General features: G+C 28.6%; 1 protein-coding gene across 7 annotated transcripts in view; it reads left to right on the top strand.

Annotated features, from left to right (window-relative positions):
- Positions 1-17,311, top strand: part of LOC147067947 (Ig-like and fibronectin type-III domain-containing protein 2) — a 277,069-nt gene that overhangs the window by 154,181 nt on the left and 105,577 nt on the right. For all 7 annotated transcript variants that reach the window (XM_085952846.1, XM_085952843.1, XM_085952845.1 and 4 more), the window contains exon 3: positions 9,747-9,834. In XM_085952846.1, the coding sequence (XP_085808972.1) occupies positions 9,756-9,834 (79 nt within the window). In that variant the 5' untranslated portion in view covers positions 9,747-9,755. The remainder of the gene's footprint in view (positions 1-9,746; positions 9,835-17,311) is intronic.

The raw sequence follows: 17,311 nt of genomic DNA, 5'->3' as shown, positions 1-17,311 counted from the left end.
CATCAACACTTTCAGCTACCTTCTACAAGACTATAGAAGCTATAAAGTGAGATATCAATTTGAGGAGTCGTTGTATTTAAAAACAACAAACAAATTCTGAATCGTCACCAACACGCAGAAAGTAATAATTTTTTACATTTTTTTCCATTAAACAGAAAAAGAATCAAATACAATATTTTTCTATAAAATAATAAAATGTATTAAAATACACTTTATATTTATAATATGGCCTGCTCTTCATAACTTTTGACTGTTTATTAACGTCACAGGTAATCTACTTTCTCGACAACTGTACGGGCTTAATAGGAATTTTTTGAACCTTATTATTAGGTAATCAAAAATGGTCAAGATGTTAATTTAAATTATCAAAATAAAATCATATCAATAAATCGGTTCATATGTGTCACCAAATGCGTTGATAACTTTGTAACTGTACAATATATAACTCTTAGTGATATTATGTTCCATTCAAATATCACTATAAACATAAAACAGTGGTCTAGTTATATAAGAAATAACATTTACAAATTCTTTTGTAAATTATACATTTTAATTTTTAATGTATACTGCTGTACCTAATAAATGCTTTTAATTCACGAAAAATAAGACGCGTCTATGCTCACTTTTCGTAAACAATCTTATAGCGCTTAAATTAAACGAACGAAATCCCATTACGATAGTTAATCTAAGAAACTTTTGTACGAGTAAACACGTAGAAAAAATGCGTCAAACAAAAACCTTTTATAGCCCTAATTTAGTGTTTGCTTGTTTCAGTGATTAAAAAATTGCAGGCGAAAAAAATAGTAACTCCTCAAAAAAAACACTTATTAAAACAATTCTTATACAAAATACTACTTGAACTCACAACCATCGCAATCCAAATGCAGTGCTGAAACCATGCGTACCAGGTTTGATTCCGTGGCTGGTAAAATTGTATTATTTTAATCGTTGTCGTTATAAATTTGAGAATAAAGCCATATTTTGGTACATAAGATGCCCATGATCATAGCACTTTTTTAGAAGATTTGTATGTGTATTATGTATTTTTTGCTTTATCTATTAGCTATCTAACTTGTAAAAACATTCTATTGGAGTTTGCAATTAACTAGTACCTAATGTTGGACAATATGAAACTTAGTTTAAACCAGTCATCGTGATGGTATAAACGTCTTATTTACATAGTATAAACTTTGCTGACTTTTTAGGTTTAGTTACCAAAGATACTCATCTATTTTCATTTCTGACCTTTATACAAAACGTTGGCTCTTAGCACACCACGTTTAGGTACCGAATTAAGTATCTATATTATATATATTATGCTATACATACATAAAGATAATACGAAGACCAAAATTTCAAATACTTATATGTATTTACATAAATATGTTGAAATTTACAAATTAAAAATTTAAGATCTTCAGAACATGACAATATGAAAAAACAAAGAAATATTATTTTAAAACAATCAATTTATTCTTATTGTGCCATCTCTTAGCGGATGTCAGCCACCATCAGAGTGAACTTCGCTTTGCCATCTACTACCCGGAACAGTTCAGTGGGGCTGCATTCGTACCAATCACGGAGGTTCCTAAGCCATGAAATGGGGCGTCGTTCTCTGTCAAGTTTACCGTTGATGATAAGTTGCGGAATGCTATACTTTGTCCTCTCATAATATGTCCGAGGTACTATAGTTATCTGGTTTTGATACTACGCAAAACTTTTCGGTCCTTTCCCATTCAATTGAAAATTTCAACATATATCACCCGGTCAGTCGAATGAATTTTAAAGATGCATCTATACAGCCATATCTTAAAAGCTTCAACTCTCCGTGGCATCTCTTGGTTTACAGTTCATACTTCCATACCATAGAAAGAATTGAGAGAACATAACAACGTAACATACCTACATAGTCTCAGACCTAGGTCTTGATTGCTAAGGCCACGTCTCATTTTTGGGAAAGGTACTCCTAGCGATATTAATTCTAGTTTTTATTTCCTATAAAAAGTGAAATAAAAGCAGTATAAGAAAACATTACCTATACATAGAGTATCAAGAGTAAACCCAAAAATAAGCTAAGTAGGCCCTAATAATTTCAAGAACGTCTACATAAAAACTCATTATCATGCAGTGTATCAATATGCAAACTGATCTGGATAAAACACAGTTATTACCGACTTTGGGAAGAACAAACAATTTTTGTTTCCGATTTCTAAAATAGTTATTAGAGACACACGGTTCCCAAGTAATGCCAATATTAAGTTACTAATACATATATACTTAATTAATACCCATGCCATAACATTTTCTGATTTGATAATTTAAACATCTGGTTAAATAATAACTCAAACTTTGGCAATAATCTCATTGAAAATAATTCCGATCTTCCGGGAAAGCTTTATGAAGGTTTTTCGCGTACCAGCTTTTAAACCATCTTAATTGAACGAAACCCTTTTTTATCGTTGCATAATAAATGGGTAGTATACTTTATGGTACGTATAATACGTACAATCTAGGTAATGGCTAATCAAAAATCATATAATCTTATTATTTAACCGTGTACCATATTTAATTGGACATTTATATTATATATATATAAGTTCTCTAGTTTCTTTAAAAAATCGATATATGATTGTATTAAAAATCTTGTATCTTTTAAATACGAATTTTCATTTATTACCATCATCAGACAGATAGATGAAAGCCTCCTCCAGCTTCTTCCACTTCTCTCCATCCCTAGGTATTCGCTATCAAGATGATTTTAGGACATTTCTGTGATCACTGTACGTTCATTTATTTAGTCATGTATATATTTTAGAGTACTATTTTTAGATTTATTTTAAATATATTTTAAATGTTAAAAATATATTACATGGCTATCAAAAATATCAATAAATCAGTATGTAATCAAACTAAAGCATCAAAACGGACAATCATTATATTTTTTATTTATTTGGAAATAGTTTCAAATAATTTAAAGCTGCTAAGACATGGAATAATAATTATTAACAATTAAATTTAATTAAATAACAATTATTTTTATTCATTTTAATTTTATACCTATCACAATATTTGGAAGTTTAAGTGAACAAACAGAATCAATCGTAAACATCAGAATGTCGAAATGTCAAAACAGGGCATTATGCTGTTTTTATCCACCATTTTTGATGTGCTAAAGAACAGAATATTATTTTCTCTATGGCTACCAATATACCACACAAAAACTTTGTAGAAAAAAGCTCCTTTTGAATCTTTCTAGTTATATTTTAAACATTTCGGTTTAATCCCATGCAAATTAAATATCTATGAAAAAAAACCCTAAATAATAAAATTTCAAAAGCTGAAACTTCCTTAAATCAATCACGTTTTTAGAATAATCCTATCAATTAATTCGAAGAGCTACTTTAAGTTTCAAATAAAGTCAACCTCCTTTATCGATTTGCAAAAAAGTGGAATTAATTAATACTGTGATTAATTGATATAAAAGACTTTGTAGAAAGTTTCCACCGCATAAAATATTTTTACTCCTCTGCTCATTAGATAAGCTTTTCAACGTTTTTTTTCTACCATGAATCAAAAGCTCTTTGCGGTAATTTCATCACCTCGTTACGGCGGTACGTATAGCTTTTTTAATTCAATTTTAAATCAATATATTCTTTATATATATTTTTAAGTATAAGGGAAAGTGTGATCTTCTCATATTAAATCATATCAAAACTCATTTGAAATCTTTTTTCACAATGATTATTGAGAATAATATTATATTAATTTGTGCATTTAGAAACATTGGCGTTTTGTTATTAATAACAATAAAACAGAATTATTTTTAAGTAATGTATTAATATTGCTAATCCAATGCTTATATTAAGTAATATATAATATGTCGATGATAGTTCTGATGCAATTACGTTGATTTTTTTTTATGTTACTTACTCATTCTTTATTTTATCTGGCGCTACAAAGCATTCGAGTCCATCGCCGAGCATACAAGCATCCTCTGGGAGTCTCTAACTCTAATTCTTTATCTCTCTCCAGACGGTCACATTCAGCCCTGTTTTTAATCAATAAGTTTTAATGTACATTAAATATTTGACATGTAACATAAAAATACACTACGAAGTTAAGAGACACAACTACTAACAGAATAATTACTATTATTGCAATCGTTTAAGGGGGGACATGCTCGTCGAAGGTCAAAATTGAGTTTTTATTGTATTTTCAAACCATGATCCTGGACACTCCTTAAACGTTGTAGATAATCTATTTATATAATTTTGAAGCCTTATTATCCTTTATAGTTATTTTAAACATTTTATGACTGCATAAAGTATTTTTGTTACATAAAATAGTATTCTTTTAAACCTCTCGCTCTAATGTTTTAGAATATAGTCATATTTCGGTACATAACTGTGCAGTGGTGTTAAGACTTTTTACATTTATTAATTTTTAAACGCATTTATAAAACCATTAGCATAATTTATTACGAGATAATTTTTGTAAAATATTCACGATAAAAAATTATATTGATAATCTCTGTGATCCCAAATTTGACAAGAATTAGGCATTTTATTATTCAAAAAATCGGCAAAATTAACACATTTGAAGATGATTCTAAAGATATTTATTATAAGCTATGTCTTTGACCATTCAAGTGTGATAAACATCTTATGAATAATGATTGCTTTATAATAATTATTGACCTAAGAATAAGGTAGTGTTTTTTTGAAATACGTCATTTCTTTTGTCATTCCCCAGTGGTTGAGCTACAACATACGGCCGTAGCCATAAATTGACAAACTATAATTGAAGTAGGGAGTAAAATGATATTGACGCGCGTGTTTGAACATGTACCGTTTAAAAAAAAATAATAAAAAAATCGGTTAGGTACATGTTCAAACACGCGCGTTAATATAATTTTACTCCCTACTTCAATTATAGTTTGTCAATTTATGGCTACGGCCGTATGTTGTAGCTTAACCACTGGGGAATGACAAAAAAAATGACGTATTTCAAAAAAACACTACCTAATTCTTAGGTCAATAATTATTATAAAGCAATCATTATTCATAAGATGTTTATCACACTTGAATGGTCAATAACATAGCTTATAATAAATATCTTTAGAATCATCTTAAAATGTGTTAATCTTGCCGATTTTTTGAATAATAAAATGCCTAATTCTTGTCAAATTTGGGATCACAGAGATTATCAATATAATTTTTTATCGTGAATATTTTACAAAAATTATCTCGTAATAAATTATGCTAATGGTTTTATAAATGCGTTTAAAAATTAATAAATGTAAAAAGTCTTAACACCACTGCACAGTTATGTACCGAAATATGACTATATTCTAAAACATTAGAGCGAGAGGTATAAAAGAATACTATTTTATGTAACAAAAATACTTTATGCAGTCATCAAATGTTTAAAATAAATATAAAGGATAATAAGGCTTCAAAATTATATAAATAGATTATCTACAACGTTTAAGGAGTGTCCAGGATCATGGTTTGAAAATACAATAAAAACTCAATTTTGACCTTCGACGAGCATGTCCCCCCTTAATTGTATATGCACTTTTTGATGACTTTTGTGTCAATCTAACTAATAATTTTGATTTATAGCTGACGTTAGGATCTCTCAAAATTTTTATTTTAACGTGGTACATTGAATCATACGACAAAAGCCGATTGCCAAAATTAACGCAATTTGGAAAGCATTTCAGATGTATGAATATTTGCTAACTTCTTCTTAATTTGGTGGAACGCAGGTGGCTCAATGATAAAGCACATTAGCGCAAATGCATATTTACTTGTGGTGTTTTCAAAGTATGCATGTTAAATAAAAAATGCTACATTTTCAGAGCATGTGAATTATCCGTTGAATAAAAAACTACTGTGTACTACTCAAACTTAAAATAGGTTGGTAGAAAGATACGTAATAGTATAAAATACATTGTAAACTAGTTTTAATTACTCAGTGAAAAGTGAAATGTTATCAAGCTGAATTTTAATTCTTGAATGAAAATATTCAGAAAAGTTTAAGTACCATTACATTTCCGCCAAACATGAATATTCTATATTAATCTAGAATTAAGAAAATATTAAATTACCAAGAAAGCTGGTTCATATGGGTACTTGCCAATTTTCCTACTTCTGCCTGATAGTTTTTCAACAAACCAGTTGTAGAGCTAATTCTATGTTCATAAGACAGACGAATGAATGTATTAAAACTTAATGGTTACAAACTTCCATGTTTCGCAAGTTTTGATTTGTTCAAAAACTACAGCACTCGCTTGCGGCGTTAATAACTAAGTACACTGTTACAAAGTTCTCCTACAAAATATGCTTTTTATTAAGAGAAATAACTTACTTATTATGTTATTGTGCAACTAGCAAAATTGTGTAATGCATTTAAAATATGTATACTTGTACAAAAATTTAACGATTTTTATCGTTTTTATCACTGGACTAGTTTGAAAATTTATTTCATTCAATAGTATGTATAACACCCGAAAAATACCGCAGGGATCACCAGGTACAACAAAAAGTAAAATAGTAGGTGTATAAAAAAGTTGCTACCATAGATATCATTAGATTTTTTTCCAAAATATGGATTGAAATACTTTTGAGAGAGTCAAATGAGTTTTTTTTTATATACACATATTTTATTGAAAAAATCAGAATAAATGAGTCGCTTAGAGTCATAAATCATATTTTGCAACGTTAAATATACCTAGTGATTCCAAAGGCATTAAGCTATATAAAGAAAAATAGTTAGGTATAAAAGTCATTTTAATCCATGTGAAACTCATTGACAAAGTTGACTGTTGGTGTCATAACTCACATTTGTCAATGAATAATGTGAGTCATGTCGCCAAGGTGTTTCTAACCAATCAGGGAGCTCTATTTCACATTTATTGTGTCTGCAGCCTTAGGAGTATTATAAATATTAAAAAAAGTATTATAAATGTTCAAACACGCACGTTAACATCATTTTACTCCCTACTTTAATTATAGTTTGTTAATTTTTGGCTACGGCCGTATGTTGTAGCTTAACCACTGGGAAATGCCAAAAGAACTGGCGTATTTCAAAAAAACACTACCTTATTCTTAGGTCAATAATTATTATTAAGCAATCATTATTCGTAGGATGTGTATCACACTTCAATGGTCAAAAACATAGCTTATAATTAGTATCTTTAGAATTATCTTCAAATGTGTTAATCTTGCCCATTTTTTGAATAATAAAATGCCTAATTCTTGTAAAATTTGGGATCACAGAGATTATCAATATAATTTTTTATCGTAAATATTTCACTATAATAATGTCAACATAAATTATACTGATGGTTGTATAAATGCGTTTAAAAAATAATAAATTTAAAAAATCTTAACACCACTGCACATTTATGTACTGAAATATGACTATATTCTAAAACATTAGAGCGAGAGGTTTAAAAGAATACTATTTTTTGTAATAAAAATACTTTATGCAGTCATCAAATGTTTAAAATAAATATAAAAAATAATAAGGCTTCAAAATTATATAAATAGATTATCTATAACGTTTAAGAAATGTACAGTATCATGCTTTGAAAATAGAACAAAAGCTTCATTTTGACCTACGCTGAGCATGTCCCCCCTTAACTGGCTTTGGGTTTTTTTTTATCAAATACTTATAATTAATAAAGGAACCTGATACTCAGTAAAGTTAGTTTGGTTTAACTCAAACATGTATCAAAAAAAGTATTCATCAATTCAAAGCTTGACTCAAAAATTAAACAGTTATATAACTAACTGCTACAAAAATTTTGGTTTGCAAATTTAATGCTATATTATTCAAGGACAAAGTAATATTATTACCAATGTACTTTTTGCTTGTAGTTATTATCTTTGAGCATGTACATCACAAGTAATTTTTATAGACATTTAACGATCAGTAAGATTTAAAAATAATAGATAATCATTAAAAGTTTGTAAAAAAAATAGCACCGGAAATCTGTACATCACTCAAGCTTAGCCTTGTCCTATTATATATTTTAACCTGTGTATTTTTAATTCATTGAATCATTTACAACAGTCATTGTAGGCATATAATAACATATTATCGTACATTGATAATATCTATTGTTCATTTGGCATGAAGCGCACATTACTTTAAGATATTATTTGAAGAGGTAGGTAAATATTTAAAAGAAAATATTGCACGTAGATACATAAAAATACCTTATAGGTTGGTATTGTAGCTAGGTAGCCCAATAGTTATGTTGTCGTAGTTTGAGGATTTGTATAAAAAATCAACACAACTAACTTATTATCACATCCTTCGGCAATCAGCAGAAGGCATGTCATTTAGTAAAGAAAATTCCGTGGTATTTGTGGTTCCGTGGTTCTTCCACCTCAAAATAAATCTTCCATATTCTCTCTTTATCTTAAATTAAGCTGTCACCTTATCCTATTAAGCTGACGATGTGGGTAAAACATTGAAGAGTACGGCGAAGGTATTACAATGACAGCTGACAAAATAAATAATAAATTATTTTTATATTTTGCTATGTAATTTTACAAAATAGGGATGGGAAAGCTTATTATAGTTCTTAGGGATACTTTTTGGAAATATGCAGTTTTCTTTTAATGAACTTATGAATGTAATGACATATATTAAAGATTTAATAACATAATCAGTAATGCCATTGAAAATGATCTTTATGAATTTATTAAAAATTACTACGTTTCTTTAGATGAATAGGTATGTCACAATATGACTACCAATTGACTGACTGGTAGGTGAATGGCAGAAAAATTGGCATGATTCGATAGGAATTATTTGTAGGTAATTGATAATAGGTACTTAATTTACGATTGAATCCGACCAAACACATTTATTTCGATATTAATGTATGGTAATTATACACAGTTATGAAAGTTAATTATATCTTATTAAAAGGGTCTGGAGATTACAACACGTTTGCGTGCCCTAGAAAAAAACAATCCAGATAACTTGGTTGAAAGTCAACTATATAGGTAGGTATACAGGTATATGAATGCGAAAGCACCTATGTTGGCCATTTTTACTGGAGCGCCTTGCTAAAAGGCATGAATTTTAAACAAAAAACAAACTTGCTCTGCTTTGGTCAATTATACACGATAACAATAATAAATCGGTTCACACATCTTACTGATTAATGTATTATCATGATTGTAACGATACATACATATACGAACATATCTGGGAAAAAATATTATATTAATTTAATTCTTGGAATATGTTATGTAGGTAATATAAGTTGCTAATGTTGATATAAAAATCCCAGTCAATGTTTAAATTATTAAATTTGACTGCCTTGTCGTACAACATTAAAGCCAGTATTTTATTTTGTTAGTTCTTTTATGTATTATAACATAAAGTATGTTAATTGTTTACAATCAAATTCAATCATTAAATCATTTAATAATCCCACATCACGTTTTTTTAATTATCATTTATGTCTTTCGAATAAAAAAAATGATTTGAGGTAGGTATTGAAATACACAATTTTCTTTGATACATCTGCGAATAAGCCTCTGTTTACTTTAACAATAATTGCTGTGTAGCTTGAGCTGTGATAAAGTTAACAAAATATTTTCAAATTTTCCACATATACCTACAAGTTGGAACATTTTACTTGCGCAAATTATTAATTGCGTTTAATTGTATTATAATATTTAAAAAAATATATTTAACATTTCTTTTTTCTTTTGCAGTGTTTCAAAATGATCGACATAAATTATCACTCTGTGAGGACAAAATCAATTGTATTTCTGGTGCTACTTCTTGGAGTTCAATCACAAGGTATTTATGTTTTATTTTATTTTTTCTACATTAAGATGCAGTAAATTGATAAAAATATGGTATCTTTGAGGAAACATATTGTGTATGTGATAAAGATGTCTTTTATTTTTTTGTCCTGGAAAACATTCCATAATCACATAAACGTATAAATAGTAAATACCATAAACGAGTATTCGCTATTGTAAAAATCATAATTTTTCCATTCATTATTATTAATTAATGACTTGCCATGATATATATAATATAGTATTGAATAAAAAATATTGAAGAAAAACTTTTTGATTCTATAACATAGAGCCTAAACGTATGAAAATAATGGCACAAAACCATATCACCATATCTATACTACCCCTAATTATTTTTGACTGTGGAAGAAAATAGTGCATTCATATGTTTTGCATGCAAAAGTAGCATTTACGTTAAGTATTTTAAAATCACTTTCAGTGATTTTCAAAAGAAAATCATTCAAGGTTTTATCTGACAGAAAATTCACCATCTTTGTATTTTAGGATGGTTTAAAATATTTGTATCTCTAGAACTATTTTTCCCTTTTCAAAAATATACTTTTAATATGACTCTATTATATGTTCTTATATAATATATTACAATAGTTAATATACATTAGTTTTAGGCATGTTTCATTTATTTAGCACTTTTAACATACTAAAATTGAAATCTTATTTACATGTCAGAAGTCTAAAGTAATCCAAAGTTTTAATTTGCAAAACGAACGGTAAGCTTTCGTAAACAATGAGCTCATTTAATCATTAAGTGTTTTCATTAACTTTAAGATGCGACAATTAAAACCTTCCTTTACTTAGAGACAACTAGTGCTCCGCTTGCACGAGATGCTAAATTCTTCCTTAATCCAAAGTGAGGTGAATTAAGCTGTCATTTGCAATGCAGGGAAATACTTGAAGCTTTGAGCCACTCGTTTCATACTCTCACTCAAGCGGCATTCAAATTCACTCAGCGGGGGGATATTTAAAATTTATACGTAAGAATTTTATTCATTACCACGCTGTTTATAAGTACTTTTTGTAAGGATGTGTAAATAATATTTACAAAAAACGTGTCAGATTAACTTTACTTCAATTTAGCGTGTTATCTATTAACCTATTTAAGTATGTATTTATTAAACGGATAGGAATTGATTGAAAAATGTAAAAAGTTCAATACCCAATTTTCATAGACTATCAAAAGGCATTTGCTTAAGATATAACTGTATGTGGAAAGTACTTTTGGAAATAGAAATTCCAGCACACCTTATCTGTCTCATCAAAAAACTTTACTTTGGTCTGAGAATAAGCAAAGGACTGCGAGGAGTGGAGAGTTTTAGTCGTCCAAAAGATCACTTCATTTCAGGGTAGTCACAATCCTTAGCCAAGAGGGAATGACCGAGAAGATAGATATATATCATCATAGTTAGCATTACACTCTATAAATCCCAAAAGTCTATACTCTAATCCCGTTGGCTAGAATGAATCCTCGTGTTGATTTTTTTTAAATTAGCCTGTCCATCTGGTGTCAAAGTATTAATTTCTTTTAATAAAGGTTGACTGAATAGTTTATTACTAATATTCTTAAAAAAAGCTTAAATTTCCAAATCGTCACTGTTCTGCCAGAAGATACTAATTTGAAAAAATGACATATTGAGTTAGTTATACCAAAATGTTCCTTATTTTAAATTTACTGTCTGGAAACCTTCTTAATAAATAAACAGTCTTTATTTTAAAGTCATCCTTTTTACGATTACTTAATAAACTCACATGATAGACCATTTCAAACATTTTAACAACTTCAAAGTCAAATTACTCAAAACTAGTATTCTCCAGTTAGTGTGTTCTGCCAGAACAGAGACGAAATGTACCTTTTGTAAAAATAAAATAACGAGGGGTCACCGCGTCGCGTCGTCTTATTATATGCCGTCGGTCCCGGGTCCGAATCCCCGGTCTTGCATATTCACATGTTGATTTGAAATGTGCATTCAGACCAGAGTATAGCCCTAATTTTATCAAGTGGCTAACATCAATTTCTCGTTAATATAAAAATCTGTTAATACAATCTTCACCTCTTCACCGATATTATCTTAGGATCAGATATTGTAAAACAAAAAGTGATAATACACAATGATTATAAGATAAATATAACTGTGTTTGTATGTAGTCCTTATTTTCTGTAACATTGATATTGATTCTTAGGTGTAGTAAGTACAAGTTTATTTTCTATAATATATAATGTTAATATTGTCACTCAACTTATTAGTTACTTTTTCTGGACACACAACGAGTGAATTTTCCGGATGCGGGACTAGAATACGCAACCCATGATACTCTACGACTTGTATGTTGCTCTAGCGCTCTTATCTATCTACTTAGTAAAAATACGATGTGTAATATTTTTAATAAAGATGTACTTATAATATATGTGTATTAATATTAAATTTAAATCTAATATAAAATAATATGATTTGTAAATGATTATAATTTGTGCGTGTATAATGAATAATGGCAAGTATCCAGCTCTTATCCTACACATACTTAGTATATCTGTCATACTTGTAAAATAACCCTTCGGGCGAGTGTTCAAATTTTTGAATAATGTCAAGGGTTCACTTAACTTTAAAATGTCAATCAAAATATCCACTTGTAAATTAAAATAATTGACCCCGGAAATATTTTCAAGTATTGCCAGTGAGTGGGCATTGTTTAAAAAAATATTACGAAATCACGTATTTATTATGTTATTCAACCCTGAAATTTATTTATTTTCGGAGGACTTTCATAAAATTAACACTATTATTACGTCTGATGAAGTAGATCAGATAACTGAATTTAATCAGGTATATTGAAGTTTGTTTTTGATGATAAAAAATAGATGTTTTAAAAAATCGTAACGAGTAATAAATAATATTACATTTTTAAACTGTATACAAAAAACGCAGTCATTGATAATAACAGATGGATTTTTTTTAAAAGATCACTTTTTATTATTGAAATATTTCAGTTTTAAGTGGTAATTTTCTTTAATTGATGAAAACTAAATATTAAATTACTTTTATATCAAATAGGTAACTACATAACAATGATTAACAATATATTATAATATTAACAATGAACAAAAGCATGTTGAATAATAAAAAAAGTATTTATGTCAATCCTAATACGTTCAACTATTTTACATTTTGAATTTTGAATTTCGAATTTCGAATTTACTTTTTATATTATTTAATAATGAAGTACATACTCTACTACTACCGTCCGTTGAAAATATATTTTTTTAACATGTGACACATTATGAAAGTTTATCGTGTTTTTCAGAGAAATTAAAACATGTGTGACGTTTTTTAAATATTTTTATAAACTTATGTTAAATGTACCTTTTACGACGTGGTCATTTCCGTTTAACGGTTTTTATTAAAAAAATCAGGGGTTGAAAATTTATTTTAGCGTAAGAATAATTCAATTTATTTTAAAATCTCTTGCCTAGTTGTTTATCTTATCTCGCGCTATTTTTATTCAAATTTTGCCTTTTCCGTTGTGTGGGATTTTGTTAAACACGCCTTTTATCTTCTTTATTATGACCCTGGCTTACCCTTGTAATGAGGAACTCGTAATCATCCCTGCCCCCTATACATTTTACATTATGTTTATCTAATTTGTTAACAAGTGTTAATATTAAATTCGTTCACGAAATAAATACGTACTTGCGTATCATTGTATTAAAAATTTTAATTTTTCTTTGAGTGCCGTAACATAAAACCTTCGACCATTTAATCTATAACTAATAATATCAAGAGTTTATCTAGTTTGATGATGGTGCGCTGTCTATTTTTTGCGTATGTAAATAGTTATAGTCGAAACGAAGTCCTTAATTACAATTAAGTTTTTCTCAATAATAAATATAATATGTACTTACATAATTTTTCAGAATGTGAAATTCTATATTCAAAATGCAATCGGAAAAGTCTCGGAAATATACCTAGAAAAATCTTAGAAAACATTAATGCCATGCACTCATTCACACATCTGTTGCTGGGATGGCTAACACACTCAGATCATTATTTTTGTAATCGTCAAAATTCACGCGGAAGATGATTGCACTGATAATTCGGTGGATAGAATAGTCGACTGTCAAACAAAATATGTATGTACGAATTCCATTTGGTCCAAAATATTTTCTAAAAAATTCTACACAATATATTTTTTTCCAAGAAACGAAATCCATTTCATATTATACATATAAATATAAACATAATAAATGCATTGCTATTATTTATTTCTAACGTTTCGATAAAATGTAATTAACTTATTATGACATAGTAATAATTAAACAGTAGTCATTATTTTAATGACCGCATTGAAATCAACTCTCATTAAAACAATCATTTGTAATTATCATTAGATAGTATTACATATTTGCTCACTAATTTTGTTACGATGATGGCGATTATTTATAATATAATTATAAAATAGTAAATCAATTATTATCATTAATTATATTAAAATCGTAGAATATTCAATAATTTGTATAAATTAATTGGATTCAAAATGCTAAATTTTAATGTTTATATGTTTTCCAGTAAATTTAGTAGGTTAATGATTTTACGAATATTTACATTTAAATAATTGTTTTTAATAACTAAATATTAATTATTTCCATATTTTCTTAATAGTGTATGAATATGTAAATTCAAATTATATTAAAAATAGCTTCGAATAAATATCAATAGAGAATAGAATATTATGTGATTAAGCCTAACGACTGATATGAAATTCAAGTATTTATTTTCATTCCAGTCATATACTAAACAACTAAATAATGTTTTATTATCAGTTATATGTAATATTTTTTTAAATAACATACCTACAAAATTTTATTTCTGCCTAATAATAGCTAATATCAAAAATGAAGACCCTTTTAATAGAACATTGTATTAGGTATGCTTGTACTACAGAGCTTTTATATGAATACTAGATATTCAAGGCTCTGTTTAGACTAAATTTATGACTGTATTTAATACGTCATATTTGTTATAAGAAATTATCGCAGACGTCCTGTAACGAATATAGCATGAAAATGAAAAGAAAAATTATTATAATAATTATATTGGGATATACAATCTTAGTTTATGCAATACGCATACGTAGACAATATTAATACAATCCTATAGAAACATTAAACTGATTTTATGCAAATTTGATAGATTAGGTGCTCTTTGACAATTAATCCCTGTCCAGAGCAGCCACAAATAAACCAAAATCACCGTTTACGTTCGGTAATGGATTTGGAATAAAAAATCTTGAGTTTTTCAAAGAAAAATATTTACAAATATCCAACCATCAACAACCTAGAAAAGATACTCTTTGAATCTTATTTTAAATTCTAACCATTTTTCTATGTCAAAATATTTCCGAGTTTTCTCTGCCAGTTGATATTACGTCGAATGCATCTGTCAGTGATGTTTTCCTGACAAATCTCTTGCGCCGGATTATCTCCGTAATATAGAAATGAGGATATTAGTACAATCTGGTCTGCTACAAAATACCCCGTATTCAAATAATATCCGTGTAGATTTATTTTCCGTGGCCGTCGCATTTCGGTGTAAAGGAATTCAATATGCTTCCAGAGCGAGAGACGTGATGTAAACACCATCTGTTGGAGGTATTAGATAAATGTAAAAATAATGACACACTCGCGTCAGTCGTTAAACGTGTTGAAAAGCGTTACGCTTCCCCATCGCAAAAAACAGAATTCGAATAAATTAAATTGGACATTCGTAATATAATCAACTCGTCCTAGAGCGCTAGTAGTTTTAATGAAGTTTGTTAAATCCATTCCAACGACAATCCCCCTAAATTTAATCAAAAAAATGTCCACATAAAAATTAATAATCCATCTAATTTATTTATTATAAAAATACCATTTATTAATTTAAAACTATGTATACTGCATTTATCTTATTATCTTTGTCTTGTAGACTAGAATATACTGCTTTGGATGTAAGCGGGTGATGGTGTGATGAGGAGATGAGTGAAGAACTGGAGTTTGATTGTTGAGAGCGGTTACGTGTTTATTTTCGAATTGACAGGTACAATGATAAAAAAACAGTGAGGTAGAAAATTTTTACCGAGGCACGATGCTACAGAGTGACAGTTCTCTGCCAAGATAAAATGCTGAGTAAGATCTTTATTCAATGGTGATAGCTTATTTATTGAATTCCTCGCGATTAAATCATGCTTAAGCTGAGTGTCCAATGCCTTCAGTGACAAAAACATACAAAATATGAATAATTTTACTGGGGAAAAAGTTCTTATTTGAAATTGGTAATTAGATTCGTGTAAAATTCATGTGTGAAATACAATATTATTTATCGTTGTCGGCGTTTCTCATTCAGTAAGCATTAGCAAATACGCTGACGGCTTGTGAAAAATGAATATAAAAATAATTAATGATATTAATTTGAGAAAACTCTTATATCAGGATTTGTACTGTCTTTTCCATATTATATGTGAAGGAATGATTATCAGTTATTCTCCCAACCTATTGGGTCTTTACTAAAAATGAAAAAAATACACTTATACACAAAAAACATGTTTTTTTTTCAGATGTCAAATTTGAACCGGCACATTAGTTACAAATACGACAATTCTAAGAAATATATTACCGTAGTGCTATCATTAGCTAGCATTAATTTTTTTCTTTCATACTATTATTTCATAATATGTACAGTCAGCCAAAATTCTGTATAAGATTACAACTTACTATTACGTAACAAAGATTCCAAAAAATTTAAAACTGCTTAACTACCTACCCGTAATCGTGTATCTACTATTAAATTAACATTTTACATTTGAAGTTTGTTTTGTGAACAGAAAACAGAAGTGCTTACTTACATTACATTTATTTGCCATGTAAAACTTTTCCTTTATATAAGAAGCGCTTGACGTGTAACTAACTCTAATATCATGTTTTATTAAAATCAGCAAAGATATATTTCGAGATACGTATAAAATTATACTTCTCTTGAAAATTTTACAGCTTACGACGAAAACAGTCTAAGGTTGTGTAAATTAAGAGTAAATACTGAAAAGGATAAATTTCCAGAAGCTGGTGATAACCGTTGCGAGTTCCTCCTCTATTTTCATTGTAGACTTAGAAAGTTGTTTAATTGCACGTAAACTCTGTTTGTTTTATCATCCGACACGCTCTCCGCATCTTTCGCGCTTGTGTTGTTGCCTTTCTGGAAAACTTTAAGCCAAATCTAACGATCAACAACATACGCTTATAGCATAAGCGGTGCAAAGATTACAAAATTCTGTTGATACTGTATAAGTTTTTCATTGTATTTTGTGTGCATCGTGGGTGTAGACATTTTGAAACCTCTCTTGCATCGATGATACTCTTTCAACATCTACAAAAAGAACAAGTGAACAAATAAATACATACATAGTAAAATACATTATTATCATAGGTG

This window comes from Rhyacophila brunnea, unplaced genomic scaffold (genome assembly GCF_057557595.1).
Source record: "Rhyacophila brunnea isolate RB1 unplaced genomic scaffold, BYU_Rbru_1.0 scaffold_3, whole genome shotgun sequence".
Taxonomy (NCBI): Eukaryota; Metazoa; Arthropoda; class Insecta; order Trichoptera; family Rhyacophilidae; genus Rhyacophila; species Rhyacophila brunnea.
The sequence above is the reverse complement of the archived record's forward strand: the minus strand, read 5'-3'. Positions and strand labels throughout refer to the sequence as shown.